Here is a 19,750-nt window from a genome sequence, read left to right on the forward strand (position 1 = left end):
TACACACATGTTTTATGAACGTTTTTCATGGCATGCTAGGATTTTCAGGAAAACCTACTATGTGGTATTATATATGTGTTTTCAAAACAGGGGGTTAGTATGTTCCAAAAGAAATTAGTTTTCATATATTATTAGTAGTAATATAAACTATGGTCCACTCACCTTTTGATTTTGCGCCCCCTCAAGACATAGTGATGAGGAGTACGACCCAAGCATAGAGGTATTTCCCTACTAGTGATCTAGTGTCCTTCCACTTGCGTATGGCTTCCTTTCATTAATAATTGTAACTTGATGCCTTACCTTTCTTTATCACATATGTTTAGTGGTATGCTCTGGACATATTGCATCTTTTTATTTCGGATTTGTAATCGTTGGATTCTCTATTTTGTTCATGTGTGATTTGCATCATTATCATTGTCACTTAGCATTTGCATAATCCGTATCATTTCTGTTTATTATTCGATGTTTGGATTATAGGTTCTCTTATATTCTTTCTTGTTCTCTATCCTTCTTGTTGGTTCACATATTTAGGGCTTTCGTCACTCTTGAGTGTTGGCTCGCACGTGCCATTCATGTGTCATTTGGATATCTGGATTGGGGTGTATCACTTGGAGTTATTTTTAATTTTTTTTGTTTATTATTATTAAGGGAGTGAGAGGACTGGAAACTATTACAATAATTCAAGAGAGTAGGAGTTTCAAACCGGGACATATGGATGAAAACTTAACATCCTATATACTAGAATATTTTACCACATGCAGAACTTGGAGTTATTAATTGGTAAATATTGAGATAATTTGGCTAAGTAAAACTTTCAAATGTAGTGACAAAAATAAATTGCATGTGCTCTGATATCTAAGTAGATAAGGAGTTGTGGTTCTACGTATGCATCTCGACTTCAAAACTCCCCATCTCATAAATTCATGTAGCAATTTTCGAATCCTCTCTTTCCCTGAAAAATGTATAGATTAAAAAAAAAATCCATTCAAAAATGAAAAAGAAAAGAAAAGAAGAATTCATTTCTTTGCGAAAAAAGTTTTGTTCATAATTAATGCTGTCTCAGAGGAATTTCAAGCATGCATCAGTGACTTTTAGCAAGTTTTGCCAATTGGTAGGGAAGTAAGGAAAGTAATGTGAATAAACAAAATACATTTGGCATTTTGTTTGCTCCTTGGATTCTCGCTGACCTCATCATTTTCCGTTTTAGTTGTTCCTTTGTGTAGTTAATTACGAATTAAGTACTCTAATGTGAAACCAAAATAAATTAAAAAAATTTCACACAAATTAATAAAGAAATTTAGAACCACTCAGAACCATAAAATGCAAATTAACATATACATCTCTTTCTTGATTGGGTTTATTTGGTAGTAATTTGGGGTCCTTATCTGACCTTAACATAAATTCATATACGCCATTTAGTACTACGATCTAGTAACTAATAGTCCTCTTCACTTATAAGTGAAAGGTCTTAGGTTCGATTCTCGTCAAAGGCGAATTTGAACCACATTATGGCTAGCTCATTATTAGGCTAAGCCTATCCTCTGCCCCTTAGTGTAGATATATCGTTTGTTAAAAAAAAACATAAATCCATATACATTTTTATTTAATTTGAATATTGTGAGGTCAAATCTTTTGCACTCATTTTGTGTGCGCCTTCTCTATGGTCTCCATCATTGGTTGACACATGTCCATAAACTTAACTTTCCTTATATATGTTGTCATAAACTTAACACATGTCAATCAATAATAAATATCATAGAAATGTCATACACAAAAAAGGTACAGAGGATTTGAACTCGTATATTGTTTGGATGGATTATATGAATTAATTGTCATACTATATATGTGCGCGTGCGCTTGTGTCTGTGTTCGTGTATCTCTTTTGTGGTCTCAGAAAGAAGAAAAAAAACATTTATTTTGTGTGGCTTTGTGGTTGCTTGGTGTGGAAGAGAATGGAGCTGCCCAGAAATCATCCAACTTCTGGTGATGGACATGAAGCATCGAGTTCCCGCAGGGAGAACAAGAAGTTTCAACGTCATACTTTTGAGCAGATACAACGACTCGAAGAGTAACAATTAACTTCTAATTAATTTTATTTATATTTTTCTCAACTTTATTATGTTCATGTTCTAAATTTTTAAAGACCAAAACATGCATGATTAATTTTATTTATATTTTTCTCAACTTCCGGTGATTGTTAAAAAAATGTAAACGGATATATATATTTTCTTTTCTTTCTCCATTGAGTATGAAATTAGATCATTTTCCTATATAAAAAAAAAAAATCTACTATATTTGCATATACACAGGATACTTTTTTGAATTTATAAGGGATGTTGCTTAAATTCTAATCTCTATATGAAATTCGTTGAATTTGATTTATGAGCTCTTATCACCTGATATGATCTGATTCACCACAAAGTAAAAGAAATAACTGCACATGTACACACACACACACACACACACACACACACATATATATATATATATATATATATATTATTTTATTTTTCACTTTATCTTCGATGATAACGAGGTTCTTTGGGTGTAGATTTTTCAGGAATTGCACCCACCCCGATGACGACCAACGTGAACAACTCTATAGGGAGTTGGGGCTTGACGCAAATCAAATCACGTTTTGGTTTCAAAACAAAAGAACACAGAACAAGGTTCTCCATTTGAACAAACGTTAGATTTTTTTTTTTTTTTTTTTTCCATCTCTCTTACTTTACACTGAATCTGTTAGGTTGAAAGTTCTTTACATGGTACTTTTCAGATACAAAATGAAAGAGCAGAAAACATTGCTCTTCATCAACTGAATGAAAGTATTCGTCGTGAAAACTGTTTAATGAGAGAAACCTTAAAGAATGTCGTTTGCCCAACTTGTGGTGGTGCATCGATTCCAGAAGAAGAGCGACAACTCAATCTACAAAGACTTCGACAGGAGAATGCCTATTTGAAACAAGAGGTAAATATTTGGAACATAAATACATTCTATCATACCTTTGATATAATTTTTTATTCATAACAATGATGTCTGATTGGCATACATTTTTTTTTTTGCAGCATGACAAAGTAGCCAACCTTCTTTCCAAGTATAAAGGGAAACCACTATCACTTATTAAATCGTTGGCGCCAGTAGTTGGATCGTCGCAAAATTTATCACCAGGATGTTCTTTGAACCATGTGATCGCCAGAAGTCCACCTCTTGGTCTCAATCTAACCAATACCGCAATAGCTTACCAATTAAACGAAAATGTTAAAATGGAAAAGGCACTCATGAAAGACATTGCAGCCAGTGCCATGGAAGAACTGATCAAGCTTTTCCAGATCAACAAGCCTGTGTGGATGAAATCCCCAACTGATGGCAGATATCTCCTCAACCGGGACAACTACGATAAGATGTTCCCAAAAGCCAATCACTTCAGAAACTCTTGTGCTCGTGTCGAGTCTTCGAAGGATTCAGGAGTAGTGCACATTAGTGCAGCATACTTGGTTGACATGTTTTTAGATTTCGTTAGTTCTATAACTCGGTACTTTTCATTATTTCCTATATACTGACATACAAAATTTAAAATGCTGCAAAGATTAAAGAAGTTTAAGAAAAACCTGCGTCGTTTTGCAGAATAAATGGGAAGACCTCTTTCCTACAATCATAACAAAAGCAAGGACAATTGAAGTTCTCGAAAGTGGAATGATAGGAAATCGGAGTGGTTGCCTGCAGTTGGTACATAAAAAGCAATTGTTTGGTTAAGTATACTAATTATTTACCTATATCTTTTCACAATTATTCATACATTTCAAATTTTTTAATGCAGATGTATGAAGAAATGCACATTCTCTCACCTTTGGTACTGCCGCGGGATTTCTACTTTCTTCGCCATTGTCAGCAAATTGAGCTAGGAACTTGGGTCATCGCTGATGTCTCCTATAACTTCACAAAAGGAAGTTTTGTGAGACAGCCTCAATCTTGGAGGCTACCTTCTGGATGCATGATAGAAGACATGCATAACGGATACTCCAAGGTTTGCTTCATCTAATCTTCAACCATATAAATAGGTCTATATGATAAATTAGGGCAGAGATATGCTTGTAATCTAATGGGGAAAAGCCAAGAGCATACCTGGAGCTATAAATACTTTAGCATCAATTATCAATGGTTACTTAGAATACATATCAACATCACAAGTAGATAGTACACGATTATTATTTCATGGCATTACAGGCTTCATCAAAAAGCATTCCTGTACAATATTTCTGGTTTGTTTTTAGTTGGTAGAATCGTTTTTAAGTATTGAGTTGGAAAATTATAGATTACTTGGATTGAGCATATGGCGGTTGATGACAAGACACAAACTCATCGGCTCTATAGAGATCTAATTTGTAGTAGTGTTGCATATGGAGCTGAGAGATGGATTGTTACTCTTCAAAAGATGTGTGAGAGATTCCATTGTTTAATGAACGGTTGTGTGTTTGGAGGAGGTAAGTTTTCATCAATCGCCCCCTATGTTTTCCAAAACTAGAAAGTAATAATACAAAGATGGCAAGAGGAGCCTAATTTTGAGTTTTGATGAACATGTTTTCCATTTCTTAGTGGTTACTTTGCCTGAAGGCAAGAGAAGCTTAATGAAGCTTTCCCAGAGGATGGTGAAGAACTTTTGTGGAATGTTGAGCATGGCGGGAAATCTTGACTTCCCCCAATTGTCAGAAGTTGACGATACTGGGATTCAAGTCTCTGTTCATACAAGCACAGAAATAGGACAACCGCATGGCACGATCGTCAGTGTTGCTACTTCTCTCTGGCTTCCTTTGTCGACGCAAACGATCCTTAACTTCTTCAAAGATGAGAAAACAAGAGTTCAGGTCTATATATATCTTGATTTATCAGTAATTAAATGTTGAAATATGACCTTACAAGTAGTAATGCCCTATTTGATTTTTCTCAGTGGGATGTTCTCTCTAATGGAAATCCAGTGCATGAGATTGCCTACATTTCAACAGGAACTCATCCCGAAAATCGTATATCCATCGTTCGGGTAATTTTCTTTCCTTCTTCAACTTTTACTTGCACAAATCTTTTTTGACAAGAAAAGTCCAGAAACAGGAGTTGAACTATAGCTAGTTTGAAGTTTGAGGAAAACATATCAGTCTTATGGTGTTCATTTTAACTAAGTTAAGTTTAATGCCTTATAAATGGTTTAGGTTAATTGTTTGGAATGGTTTGTATTGAGCAGCCTTTCACCCCGACGGAGGACAACATGTTGATTCTTCAAGAGTGCTACATAGACCCTCTTGGATCCTTTATCATATATGCTCCGGTTGACATGCAAATTCTCAATGTAGCAGTAAGTGGTGAAGACTCTTCTAACATGTCCATACTCCCATCGGGGTTTATGATATCCCGCGATGGTCGTCCTGAAATGGGGGGTGCATGTGGTTCACTTCTTACAGTGGCTTTCCACATATTGGTTTCCAGCCCCACAACTTCAAAGCAGATGAACACGGAGTTAGTGGCAACTGTCAATACTCTTATAAGTTCCAACGTTGAAAAAACAAGAGTTGCCCTCAACTGTTCTGGCTTGGATTAACATATGCCAAGAACAAAACTAGTGTCATAAGACTAAGAAATTTATTTCTGTGACTGTTTTAAGACTCGTTTTGAAAGTTCGTTTGGATCATCCAGTATTTTTATGGGGAAAGATTTGTTGTTCATCCAAAATTTGTTCATTTTGTTTATATTTTTTTAAGGTTGCCATTTTGTTTTTATTTTGCTACTGTAAACTAGGAAGTTTTTCATTGTTAACATTGCGTTTCAACTCGGGTTGGTTGGGCGGATTGGATGCTCAACCTAACCCTAACCCAACTTTCACAATTCAGATTTGGGTTTGGTTCGGATTTATGCGGTTTTAGCCGGAATGAGTTTTAATTAGGTTCGGGTTTATTAGAGTTCATGGTTTAGGGTTGGTGCACTGCAGATTAGCATACCTGCACTTTGACAAGGCCTTGTTGGAACTATAAACTCATGTAACACACAATATTATGACAAAGCAATAATGGTCACTAGATGAATGAAACTATGTAAGCCGTGTATAAATTTGAGGGTAGGATAATTCTTTTAACTACTTGAGCTACAAACCCATATAATTGCTAATTATGGTTTTTTGAGGGATCAATCATCAACGTTACGGCCTCGTTAGAATTCTTAGACACAAGTATATCCAATGACACGCCCTGATCCCGATATTCCCCGAATACCAAGATAGGTACGTGCTAGCCGACACCCGAGGGTGACGAAAGCCATTTATTGAATGCAAATGCTGAGAACAAGAAATAAATAAGACTTATAAATTTAAAATATAATGAATATGCATTTCAGGAACGTGTTCAAAGCACACATCTAATGTAGAACACTAAAAGAATTTATATAAAAATTGAATGAATAAAAGAATGGGTCCTACTCCGGGATGACTCGAAGATGCTGCTGCAGAATTGCTTTGACACTGGGATTGTATGCCGATTCTAGTCCTGAAGGGGGCGCAAAACAAATATGAGTGGACCAAGTTGATATATATATATATATATAATAAAATAGTTATCAACACACTAACCCTTAGGTTTTATGAAAACACATATAGCATGATAAACAAAATAGGTTTTCCGAAACCTAGCATGCTGTGCAATGTCTCAAAACATATCTCGTATATATCGTAATCACTAATGAATGTCCAATATCCCTCCAGGCTCCATACCAATTCCCCGTCTCTGTGCCAATTGCAAGAGGAAAATCACCTCCAGGCCCTGTGCCAGCTCCCCGTCCCTGTGCTAATAGCCAGAGGAAAACCATCTGCAGGCCCTATGCCAACACTGTAACCGTTGCTCGGGACGGAATCTATCCCTCGCCCTGTAGCGGAATAGGGACCACTAGGTAAGTACAAAACCATTGAACATATTGAACATATATATATATATATTTTTTTTTTTTTGAAAAGCAACTTTATAGTATAAAGTCATCCATCATCCATACTATAAATAGGTGTTCGAAACATGTTCTAAATATTATATCGTCATTAATCAGATATTCTATAAAGAACACGGGTTATAGGAAAAATAGTAATAACTCAAATTAGCCTCAATAAGCATGTTATCTCCTAAAACGTAATCATTAAATCCTGCTTTTCATGTATGCATGTCTACTATTAAAACATGTATTTTTAGAAGGGGTCCACTCACAGTACTTCACTGTCGAAAGCTGCGCAGACCAGTGAAGATAGAAACGCCGCAATAATTGCCCCTAAGCACATAAAGGGTCCTATTAATAAAACTCTAATATAACAATTGAATTTGGGAAAACAAAAGTCATAAACGGATTCAGGACGTTGAATTACTCTAAGAAGGGTCCTGGGTAAATTTCGTAAAAGTCAACAAGGAAATATTCCAAGAATATTCCTTAAAATATTCCAGGAATATTCCATCTGATGGGCTTGAGGGTTTGGGCCGAAGGGCCCTAGGGTTTTTGAGCTTGGGTCCATGCTTCACACGGCCCAAAGGCCTTAGTTCACTTAGGGTTTTGGGTTGGGTTTTAGAATTAGGAAATTGGGTTGGGTTTAGATAAATGGGCTAAGGGGTTTAGGCCTAAAGGGTTTTGGGTATCTAGGTTAATGGGTTAAGGAATTGGGTTGATAAAAGGGCCTGGGGTAATTAATTGGGTTTGGGCTTAAAAGGGTCACAGGTTGTAGTACTTGATGAGATGAAGAGATTGATACCCTGCACGCCGGCCAACTCGTCGTGGTTTGGCTGGAAAATGCCTCGAAAGGGGCGATGCTCGTCGGAAAACTGGGTTTTTGGCCAAAGGTTTTGGGAATTTTCAAAGCTTCGTAACTTCTTCGTTACTTAACCAAATTAAGTGATTCAAAAGCCAAAATGTAGTTAGGAATGTGGAGAAGAGATTCATACCAAGTGGTGGCCAGAGTTGGCCGAAAAATGGCCTGAAAGATGGCCAATAACCACGGCTTGGAATTTCCAGATTTCTAGAAAATGCCCCTCGAGTTGTTTTTTGTGCTAAAACCTTCACCCAAGCCATTTTAATCACTCACAAGTAATGTAGACTACAAGGAAGGAAGATCAAAGGAGTCTCGAAGCTTACCTAGGTCGGAAAATCCTCAAAAGTCACCGGAGTTCGTCAGGGAATTAAGCACCGTGACTGCCACGGTGGAGCACTCCCTTGCTTAGGGGTTTCGAGATCACAGTCCAGGTGTGGTGGTGATGGTTGTTGTGTGTGTGTTTTCGGGGAAGAGGGAAGAAGCAAGTTGCAAGGAGTCGAGAGGGAGAGATAAGGGAGAGTGAGGGAGAAGAGAGAGAGAGGCCGTGAGACACAAATCAAGGGGTGGGCCCTTTGGGCTCGCCAATTAAGACCCAAAAACCATTTTTAAAAGAAAAAGATCTAGCCCAAGATGAAGTTTCATGAAAATAGCCCCTTTGTTCCAATAAAACCGGGTCGAGTTGTTACATCCAAAGTGCATAAAACAAAGCAATTTACGCAAACAAATAAGAAATCGCAATCAATAGGCCTTTTCCCATTTGCTTGACAAGCATATACTCAGCACTACTTAACATGTAGATCTAGTTATATGGTTAAAGAGACGAACTTACCTTCGAGTATTCGTCATGCATGTGAACAATCATACATACAGATGGAAGCCTCCAAGGTCGGGATTGCTATGCAAACTCTCTCTTTTACGAAGTTATATGAAACATCCGTGATCACCGATCTTGAAATAACACTTTGAGTTATCAACCCTAGTAAACATAGATCATGCTTACATAATTAAGCCGAAACATGAGTAAAAGTACGATTAGGATCATAGTAACACTTATTCTACATTTATCCTTAAAAATCTCATGTACGACATAACTAATATCCGGAATCCTAATTCATAACAGTGAGTGGGACCCAATTTAAAATTTATATACAAATAGTATAACCGATGATCAATTGAAAGATCAACACTTTCACAACCAATTCATAAGAGAAATGCAACCGAATTATAAGAGAGATGCCCAAGAGAGTTCCACTTTTGTGTGAAAATCCAATTGTTCTGAGTGTCCATTAAAAAACTCGTTTTCATTGCCTTAGTAAAAGATTTAATCTTAATTTTGACCCAAAAAAGAAAAAAAATTAATCTCTGTTTCTTTAGAAATTTTCGAATTGAAATAGATAAAAATAGATGCAAAACAAAAAATAATCATATATTTACCCATTCAAACCGCCAATTAATATTCTGTCGTTTTTCAACTCGGCATATAAACAAATACCAAATCAAATCATGAAAAAAAAAAAAAAAAAAAACATAATAGATATGATTTAATCAAATTCATAACAATGCTAAATCAACATCATAGAAATCATGAAAGTTTTAACTATGACTCTGAAACCACATTTAAAGCGGAAATTCGAGATCTCGAGTTTTTTAATTTTCCCAACAATACAAGTGGAAATCAATTGAATATAAAACAGACATACCTTGATCCATGATAAAAATTAAAAAAAAACTAATTGGAGATGAAGATTTGAAGAGAAATATTTTTGCTCTTCAGCGACGGTCATAGATATGTCTTCCTCTCTTTGCTTTCAAAGTCCAATATTCATAGGCAAAGGAATGACAAGTTCCTAGTAACCCTAACCATGATGTTGATGTTATATTTGGGCCTCCCAATGGGCCTCACTTAGTCCTATAAAAATGAAACTTCCACATTTAGAATCACTCTTTAATTCAACCCTAATTTTTCTTCACTATCAACTCTACTCTCTCAAAGATAGTTATGCCTAACTTTAACGAAAAGCTTATGATACTGTTCACTTTAACAAAAAACCACATTTTACACTAAAAAGTCAATCCTAGTACTATTCATTTTACCCTTTATTTTGTCATTATCGTTAAAACTCAAAGTTTTCAAACCTTTTTCATTAGTTTTCTTTAAAATCAATCCGTTATATAATGAAACCGAAACTACACTAATGTGAAATCCAACTTTGAATGACCTAGCTACATCATTGTGTTTTTATGTGATTTACTATCTCATTTGTGTTGGTCCAACATTTAGCATCAACAGACAATATTACCAAAAAAAATTACTTTCTTCCTTTTGACCAATAGAATTCTCCAACACTAATTAAACCTTTTGAATCCTCAACTACTTTATTTTACATCTGATTATTCTTAAAGTACAACAGAAGTAATTTTTTATTTTTTTTTATTTTTTAAAGTGCAACAATCTCAAACTAGCCTTGAGGTTGCTATATACAAAGAGTACATTAGAATTAGTCTTGCAAACGTTTTCTATCAGGTAGCTCATATACCAAGAGTTTTGAATTTTGATTAATGCACTAATTTACACCTTATAAGGAGCAAAATAACAAACAAAAAAAAGGGTTAACCTTAGTTTATTATCCTGCAGTTTTCTTCGTCCTAGTCTGGTACTTGAAGTCATAATTCTGGGACACTTTCATATATTTGTTAAGTTTTCCGTCAGAATCTCCATTAACTGATGGCTTGGCGCCCATGTGGACAATGACTGGGTGTCACGCGTCAATATGAGGCCCATGTGGATGTTGAAAAATAAAAAAAATTAAAAAAAAAATTTGGACCCACCTGTCTCCTACCTCACCCCCTCCACCCCCTCCCTTCATTCTCTCATCTACAACCCGCACCCACCCTCCCGCACACCCAGCCCAAAAAAATCCCACCCAAAAGAAACCAAATTCAACAAGAAACCGTTCCAATTTCTGAAATTTATCAAAAATCCCGGTTGACTAAAATCCCTGAATTGGATAAATTCGCACCTTCACCAATTCTTGAGCATTTCTAGCCCCCGCCGTCACCTCACTAGATTCCGGCAGCGGCACGTGCATGTGGTGTCTCCCCTGATTTGGTGCTTCGGTTCTTTTCTCTCATCCGGTGGCTCGCGAACTGGAGTTGCTCCGAATCATATTTTGGATTTGCATTCTTTAGATTTTGGGGATTAGGGTTTTTGCAAAGGGTGGAGGTGAAAATGTGGAGGAGATAGAAGGGAGGGGAGGTGAAGATGGTGGAGGTGGGTTGTGTATAGAGGGTTAAGCAGGTGCAGAAGAGAGCAGGGAGGGAGTGAGGGTAAGGTGAGGTAGGAAAGGTGGGTATGTGGGGAGTAGGTGGGTATGGGTTGCAGATGAGAAAATGGAGGGGATGAGGGTGGTGAGGAGACGGGTTGGTCCAAAATTTTCATTTTTTTTTATTTTTTTAATTTAAAATTTAAAATTTTTAATTATTTAATATCCATGTGGGCCCATATTGACACATAGCGCCCAGTCATTGTCCACGTAGTGCGCCACATCATTAGTTAACAAAGGTTCTTATGGAAAACTTAACGGATATATGAAAATGTGCCATAATTATGACTTTAGGTACCAGACTGGGACAAAAAAAACTTCATATACTAAATGTTGAAAACGAATAAATTTTATGATAGTAAACTTAGATTAACCCAAAAAAATATTACATATGCATGTTAGTCACAACTTATTAGAAGTTCAATGACTTATATGCCCTTGTGATGTGTGGGACCATGATTTTCAGGGCCAGAATACAGCAGATTGAAATACGCATACTTCAGAAGTCTAATCATAGACTCAATAGCTCTGATCGGATTGAGATGCTCAAATAGACCACATCTTGTTGTACTCCATAAAATTAGGCGAAGTTTGCTAACTTCGCTAAGATTGACCATTCTTGTTCCGCAAGACACGGATGCCTGATCTGACTTGTATCCTTAGATATTCCTACAATCTATGGATTGACGTGCGCTGGAAGTAATCACACTCTTAGGAGAACACAATGTCTAATCCCATATATCCTCTTAAATTCTCTCGATTTGGATTCTATAACCTAAGACCATCTCCAATGGTGGGCTAAAACTTAAAATTTCCCTTTTTTCCCCCCAAAATCCACTCCAACCCATGACCTAAAATTAACCTAAAACCTAAAACCCAAATGGAGGACAAATACCGGCCCAATTTTAGGCCACAAAGCAAAATTGGCCCCACCAACTGAGACTGGTTTGGTATTGCTGTGCTTTGAAAAAAAGCTGCTTCTGTTGTGCTGTGAAAAAAAGCGGCTGTGAAAAAAAACCAGCAGAGTGTTTGGTAAACTTTTTTGTGAAAGTGCTTTTGGAAAAAAAAGCAGTATGATAGTGTTTGGTAAACTTTTATGTAAAACAGCTGTGACTGTGTAAAATGACCAAAAATGGTATAATACTAGATGTGCCATTAATTTAATTTTCTTAACCAATAAAGGTGAATTACTAAATATACTTTATTTGTAAAACAAACATATTTAGAAACTTTATCTTAAATATTAATTAGTATGACAAACTACTTCAATTGAATTATTTTAGACTGAATAGTTAGAATTCATTAGTACAATATTGTTAATGTACTTAAAAGTAATCTAATTAGATGCATTCATCAAACTTGCCGCTATTCTATTTCTTAATGCTTCTATCTCATGTGATCCTTCAACTTCATAATTTTGGTATTCTTCATCATCATCATCACTACTATCGCTCTCTTCACAATAGTCCTTAGGGTCATCAAAATGACGATCACGTTCAGAATACCTCCGCAAATACAAATCATCCAAAATTACAGGGGAATAAAGAGAAACTGAAACAAGTGTGGCTTCCATTTGCACTGCTTTGGCTGTAGAGGCACAAGGACGATCCCTCTCTCTCCCTATCTACAGATAAATATATCTTATAACCGCTGTTCAATGCTTGGTAAACTTCCTGAGGACTTCAAAGTAATCGAGGAATGTTTTTCTGGTACAACCGGGATCCTTGATAGTAACTGGAACGTCTCCACAGGCAGCAAGAGAGAAAGCCATGGCCATTCGGTGGTCATCATACGTGTCTATTGCTGTCACGTTTAATTTTTCTGGCGGTGAGATTATGCAGTAATCTGGTCCCTCTTCAACAGTTGCTCCCAGCTGAAATTTAGGTCCGAAAAATGTTAGAGAAGTAATAAGCATATGAAGGTGTGGGACTATCAAGTGTGAGGGCAGCCAACTAAAACGAACCTTTCTTAGTTCAGTGCATATGGCGATCATCTTTTCTGTCTCCTTCACTCTCCAACTTGCCACTGATGATAAGAACTCAAGAAGTCAAAGCAGGCCTTTGTGATTGTTTTCACATGTTATTTTTGAATAATATGAACTACTTTTAAAACCATAAGCATTCTGCTCAGATACGCAAAAAGATTAATCTTGAATGATAAATGTATCAGCAAAGGCCTCAACCCGGAAAATATTCATCCTCACTTCTAACTGTTAAGAAAAGGATTTTTAGCATGGATCCATTAACCACGAGATTGATTTGTTACTTGTCTATTTACCAGTTCTAAACATCTATGCGGACTCCACCCACCCTATTCCTTTATTGTCTACTAACAACGAAAATAGTGAGCACAAGCCATTCACAGGAAAAAGACTAGACCATACCATCTCTTATGGCAGTTGGTCCATCAGCAAAAAGTGCAACTACAGCAAGAGTCATGGCAACATCTGGCATTTTGTTCATGTTGACGTCAACAGCTTTCAAGTGTTTTCCTCCAGAAGAAAGTCGTTGAGGTCGTGTAACTGTGACAGAATTCTCTGTCCACGTAACTTTAGCACCCATCTTTTCAAGAACTTCAGCGAACTTTACATCTCCCTTGATTAAGAGAAACCAAAAAAAGTTGTAAGATGTCATATTTTCTCGAAGTGATAACTGTTTTTCAAAAACCATCCAAGCGATGGTTGTAAATGTGTAATTACGATCGGGAAATAGGTTGGCCCATCAATCTGAAAATCTATCATTCATACACTGGGAAATGAACAGAATAAGAAAAGATATTGGTCCCAGAAATTACCTGTAAACTGCTTGTCCCACAGCCTTCAACAGTGACAGTCCCACCAGTGACAGCAGCTTCAGCTAGAAAGTAACTAGCACTTGAAGCATCGCCTTCAACAAAAGCATTTCCAAGAGACCTGATAGATATATTTTTCATTTTGTTACACAATGCAATCATATATCACATAGTGGTTCAGCAATACATTGAATAAAACATACTTGTACTTTTGACCTCCTCGGATCAAAAACCGATCCCAACTATCACTGTGTTCCACTGAGACCCCAAAGCGTTCCATCAACTTCAAAGTCATTTCCACATACGGAATGGAAATTAGTTTATCAATAATCTCTATTTCAACATCTTGAAGGGCCAAAGGAGCTGCCATAAGCAAAGCAGTCAAGTACTGACTACTAATTGATCCAGAGAGCTTCACCTGAAAACAACAGATAAAGTGTGGATTGAATTGATTAAGTGCATCAAAACTGCAGGCATTACAGAACAACCATAAATATACAAGACAATGCAAACCACACCTTCCCCCTGGAAGGCCTCCCTTTCCAATCACACGGACATGAGGGCAGTTTGTTCCAAGAAAACAATCAACATCCACACCAAGCAGCTTAAGACCATCAACTAATTTCCTTCTTTAGCTCATTGATCACAAATACAGCGACTTAACAAATCCAAATTCTTTCAAAATTTCATCTTTTCTTTCATCACTCTAATGCACATCACAGCAACTATCCTTTTGCATTTAAAACCTTGAAAACCGAAATACCCAGCATTCTAAATCACCAAATTTGACTAAAAATTGAAACAATATCCTAAAAGAAATTGAATCCAGACATCACCAACCCATAAAAGTAAGAGATTTTCAATAATCAACAGAGTCAACAACAAAAGAAACATTAAATTAACAAATAAATAAATAAATAATCAGTTATGTAAGAAATCGGAAGTGTAAAACACACCTTGAGGGGTGGGTGGGGGGATATCGAGATGGGGCATTGAGATTGAAGGCTGTAACGGAAGAAATCGGACTTGTGAGGGCAGAGAGCAGAAGAAGAAACTAATCGAAACGAAGCTGCCAAGGCAGCGATATACAACAATATTACAGATTTATCCATGGACGGTGAACAACGATAACTAGTCGAATCGACGAATGGGAGGAGAAGAAGAAGGAAGAGGAGAACACAGGCGAGAAAAGGACAAAATCGAAAAAATGGAAAAACCAAAATAAGGGTATGAAATTTTACGAGAAACAAAATCTGGGATAAGAAGAATTGCAACGCAGCAAAAGAAAAGAGCAGCCAAACCCTAACCTAAAAATTTAATTAATTAATTATAGCAAAAATTGAAAGCAAGTCGAGTAGTTGGTACCTGGAAGGCGACGACGGTGTGGCATTGAGAGTGACAGAGAGAAACGAAAAGGAGGAGGAGGAAGAGGTGCAGCGGCGGGAGGGAAGAGGGGTGTAGAGTGCAGCGGCGGGAGTTTTTTGCAACAGAGAAGGAGAGAGTGCAGAGTGTAGGATCGGGAGAAGGAGAAAGGAGAAAGGAGGGGGCAGTTTTGGTAAATTGAAAAAATTCATTAATTGGGTACTGTAGCTCCGCGTTTTGGAAAAATAAGCGGCTTCTGGAAGCTACAAAATGCAGCTTCCACTTTTTGGCTTTTTTTCATGTGAAACTTTGAAATAAAGCTGTTTTGGGATGTTTACCAAACACCAAAATCCTTATCAGCTTTTTTTCATGGCAGCTTTTTAAAAAATCACCTCAACCCCAAACTGGGGCTTAAAACTAGAGCTGTGAAGCCCACTGCCCACTCCCTACTCGCCTACGCGCTGCACGTGCTAGGCTTTCTTAAAATTTTGTACCAACCCACATGGGGCTGTTCCCCCACTGTCAGACCATCAAGTAGCCGTTAGGCTACTTTTCTTCATCCAGTAGTTCCATTTAAATAGGTCGTTGGTTAATCTAACGGTCCAGGTTCAAAGTATTTTTTTTTTTTAGTTTTATATTTATATATTTATTGGATCCAGCGGTTTAGATCAAATATAATCAAATCTAACGGTAAAAAAAAAAGATCTAAGTTTATGTAGTTTGTTAAATGTCGTTTGTATTAAGTTTATGTGGTTTATCATAATTTTCATGTACTGATTTAGTAATTTTTCAAAATTTATCGGAATTTAAATATTTTTAGGTTAAAATGTTCATATAATTAATTTAGGATAGTCTACATAATTTTTTTAAAAAGTTAATTTTAAAAAGAAATTAGCCTTAATTCATTCTTTGATAATTTCGGGCTAAAATTTTAGGCCAGAAGGGTTGGAGCAGAAAAGATGTTTCTGGGCTAAATATTTTTAGGTTTTAGGTCACATTGGAGATGGTCTAATAGGTCTATCCCCCAACTAGTATAAATACTCTCATTTAGGGCATGTCCTTGGTAACGCTTCCGTAATGCATGCATTATTCCCTCACCTACTGCTTGAGTCTCACTAACTTGACTATTGGAGAGCTTTTGACCTGTACCACACTAATACCTCGGGTTGACTGCAATTGTTTGTTTTCTTACGAGTAGCGGGACTCGCACACCTTTCTACGTCTGCAGTGGTGCGCATATTTTGTTCCAACAAGATGGTTGGATTAGGTATTTTGTCATTTTAACCAGCATGATGCCAAAAAATGGTATTGTTTTGTCACTTAGTACTATAGTTTTCCTCACTTATAATTGAAAGATCTTTGGTTAAATTCTAGTAAATGAGGAAGTTGATACCAATTTATTTCTCCACCTTTTAATGTAAATGTATTATTGTATAAAACAAATATAGCATTTCAATTAAAATTTATTTTTATTCAGTATTTAAACTAAAAGCTCCCTTTGCATATTTGGTATTTTGATTCGAACAAGTACAAGAGGTCCCTCGATTATCGCAAACTTGATTTTCAGTTTTGGGTTTTACTTGGTGTAGTTCATTAGGGACTCTTCAAGGACTTTCCGCCAACTCATGTTTTTGCACAATTCTCATAACAACATTATAAAACATTGTGCCAAAAATAAGAGATGATGGAGATGTAAGATCTCGTTGAGTAATCAGTGAGATCATATTGTGAATGTCAATGAGATTACTTGGTTGACAAGTAATCTTGTAGTAGCCCCAATAGAGTAAGAATCGTGAAGTCTTAAACCCTAATGCAACTAACTTATGGCAAAGCCCTATTACGGTAAACATAGATTGATATCATGGTAATATATTGATATGGTTGTGATTATATTGATATTCCTTCCAATAATAGGACACAATGGAATATTCAAATCACATATAAAGGGGAATGTCCCTGCTCTCATATTTTAAATTCTGAAACACCAAACCCTATTCCTTAGTAAAGGTGTACTGAGAGTAGAAGACTTCCTTCTCTTCCATTCCATCATGTCTTCGTCTGCAGTAGTGGGATATTTTGGAGTATTGGATGGAGAAGACAACTTAGAGTTCATCAATGGCTTCATCTTCATAACCATGTTTCCGAATTCTACAGATAAGTTTATTTCCTTTTCATGTCAATTTCGTTATTGTATTCGTGATCCTAATGTCTTGTTGTTGCTCTTATGATTTCAGAATATATTTTACATGTGGTATCAAAGCCACACAACAAGCTTAGGGTTCAGATTAAAGGTAATTATTTGATTACAGAATATTGTTTTGGTTGGCTGATTTCTATCATTCTATCCTATGAAATCAGTTCACATGCTTCCGCGATTCTGAATTCTGTATCAATTAAATTTTTGTAAGTTTATTATGTTTATATTTTACGGAAAAATAAAAGTATATATTTATATATATAATCAAAGTCACTATTGTTCTAGTACTTCACCGTTAAAAGAAAACTTCTTTTTGAATCGCAATATGACATGGTTTCTTTTTGAATTGCATGAAATTTTGTAAACTAAGTGCAGGTTTTGATGGCGTTTGACCAAACCTAATGTTGGATGATATTTGGGTTTATTATATAATCCGCTTATTATCGATTTAGTTGCGATAATTCTATTTCATTATCATTATTAAAAAACGCAGCTATGGAGGCGGTGATGAGTACTGCAACTACTCTTACCAATGGCCGAATCCAAGGGATCTTCGCAGTTAATTGGGCATCAGAAGTAGTTGTATTGCCTGTAGCATGATCAAGAGGTGCATCATCTGTAGAATGAATAGAGTAATTGGAAGCAGCTGGTGGAGGAGAAGGCAGCACATGATCATTTTCCACTACTTGATTATCGGGACCATGTCTGCTGTTGTTGTCGGAAGTTGGCCTAGTAGTGAGAAGTAACTCAACAGCAACAACAGTGATAATAGCGACAAGAAGAATCAGAGCAGCATGAGTGAAGGGAACAAACGGAGCTATGGAGGCGGGCCAGGCGGCAATCCAACTCGGAAATAAAAAAATGGCCAACACGAGGATCTGCCTGATCACTGTAACCAATGGCAGAATCCGAGGGCTGTCAGAAGTGAAGTGTGCATCATCAGTAGTAGTATTTCCTGTAGCATGATCAGGAGGTGCATCATCTGTAGAATTAATTGAGTAACTGGAAGCAGATGGCGATGGCGGTGGGGAAGGCTGCACATGATCATTTCCCACTACTTGATCATCTGGACCGTGTCTGCTGCTGTTGTTGTTGGAAATAGGACTAGTAGCATTTGGCGGAGGACTAGTGATCAAGGGGCTGCTGGGTGAGGTTGCATTAACATTGGTACTCATCTGCAGTGCAGGGAGGACAAGCACATGGAGCTTGAGTCCCATGGCACAATGGCCCAGCCTCCCACATATGAAGTACCTGTTTCCTGCTTCCCTCAATGGAATCACCGTCTCCCCATCGTTGTGCATCTCCAGTGGGTCTACTGTGTGACACAAATCATAGTCCGTCTTCCTCACTTCCATTACATCGTGCACCGGAGTGTACCTGAATACTGCCCACATCACCACCACATGATCAAACATTAATTATTTCAAATATGTAGATTAGTTCACAACTTAATTAATTCCAATATCCATCCAGACACCCATTTGACAAAACAAATTCACGAACAGCCCTATAATCCATTAGTCAACCTCTCAGTATTAGCTAATAACAGATTTGCTTGTATGCTAAGCTTCAATTTATTTTTTTTTTAGTTGCAGCGCCGCATTTTCTTATTTTGATTAAATTGGTCTTAATCCACCTTACCCCTATCAATCATACAGGCTATATGCCCTGTCTCAACTGATCCGTTCAGGCTTAAAACAGAGCCTAAAATTAAAGAAAGTTATAGAGAAAAAGAAAAGAAAAACCTAATTAATTGTTCATCTATAGTTAATTAAGTAATACCATTGCACTGATCAACCTATGCCCAGCAGTCCTATTCATGGATTTCTACTAAACTGTTACCAAATGCATAATACAAGATTGGATTAATCAAATCAATTAAGAAAGACGGACAAATCAATCACCAATTAATGGATGAATTGAAGCTAATTAACAGAAAGGATAATCAAATGTCATACCAAGAGAGTCGCCCACACGGAAAGCGGTGCGAGTAGCCCATGCTCGGAGGTTGGAGGACAGATCCCAACCGGAGGCTCCGCCAACAGAGTGGTTGGTGTTGGTTGCAGCAGCCATCGCCGCAGTACTAGCAGAGACGCCGCAGCGGAAAAACATTGATGTGAGCATCACCGCCACCACAATGATCGCCTTCATTGCCTGCATTTTGCGATCTTGAAAAACCAGCATGCATGCATGCATTTTCTAATTAGTTAATCGATCAAAGATTTGATACATCAAAATTTTCCAAAATTCAAGAAAGG

The 19,750-nt window shown here is 37.0% G+C and overlaps 3 protein-coding genes across 3 annotated transcripts; 1 reads left to right on the forward strand and 2 right to left on the reverse strand.

Annotated features, from left to right (window-relative positions):
- Positions 1-1,952: 1,952 nt before the first annotated feature.
- Positions 1,953-5,588, forward strand: LOC137738857 (homeobox-leucine zipper protein HDG11-like). Its single transcript, XM_068478331.2, has 10 exons — positions 1,953-2,068; positions 2,552-2,669; positions 2,777-2,968; positions 3,067-3,516; positions 3,626-3,727; positions 3,819-4,025; positions 4,314-4,482; positions 4,595-4,863; positions 4,947-5,036; positions 5,235-5,588. Exons 1-10 carry the CDS (start codon positions 1,953-1,955, stop codon positions 5,586-5,588), a joined length of 2,067 nt encoding a protein of 688 aa, XP_068334432.2.
- Positions 5,589-12,676: 7,088 nt separating this feature from the next.
- Positions 12,677-15,045, reverse strand: LOC137727467 (3-phosphoshikimate 1-carboxyvinyltransferase 2-like). The gene is made up of 6 exons (XM_088700722.1): positions 14,890-15,045; positions 14,137-14,351; positions 13,937-14,054; positions 13,527-13,737; positions 13,107-13,168; positions 12,677-13,016 (listed from the first exon to the last, which is right to left on the reverse strand). The coding sequence occupies exons 1-6, from the start codon at positions 15,043-15,045 to the stop codon at positions 12,798-12,800; spliced, it is 981 nt and encodes a 326-aa protein (XP_088556848.1). The 3' UTR covers positions 12,677-12,797.
- Positions 15,046-17,932: 2,887 nt separating this feature from the next.
- LOC137740770 (uncharacterized) lies at positions 17,933-19,654 on the reverse strand. Its single transcript, XM_068480579.2, has 2 exons — positions 19,451-19,654; positions 17,933-18,876 (listed from the first exon to the last, which is right to left on the reverse strand). Exons 1-2 carry the CDS (start codon positions 19,650-19,652, stop codon positions 17,933-17,935), a joined length of 1,146 nt encoding a protein of 381 aa, XP_068336680.2. The 5' UTR covers positions 19,653-19,654.
- Between the last annotated feature and the right edge of the window lie 96 nt (positions 19,655-19,750).

Source organism: Pyrus communis, chromosome 9 (assembly GCF_041283825.1).
Source record: "Pyrus communis isolate YQ-2024b chromosome 9, ASM4128382v1, whole genome shotgun sequence".
Taxonomy (NCBI): domain Eukaryota; kingdom Viridiplantae; phylum Streptophyta; class Magnoliopsida; order Rosales; family Rosaceae; genus Pyrus; species Pyrus communis.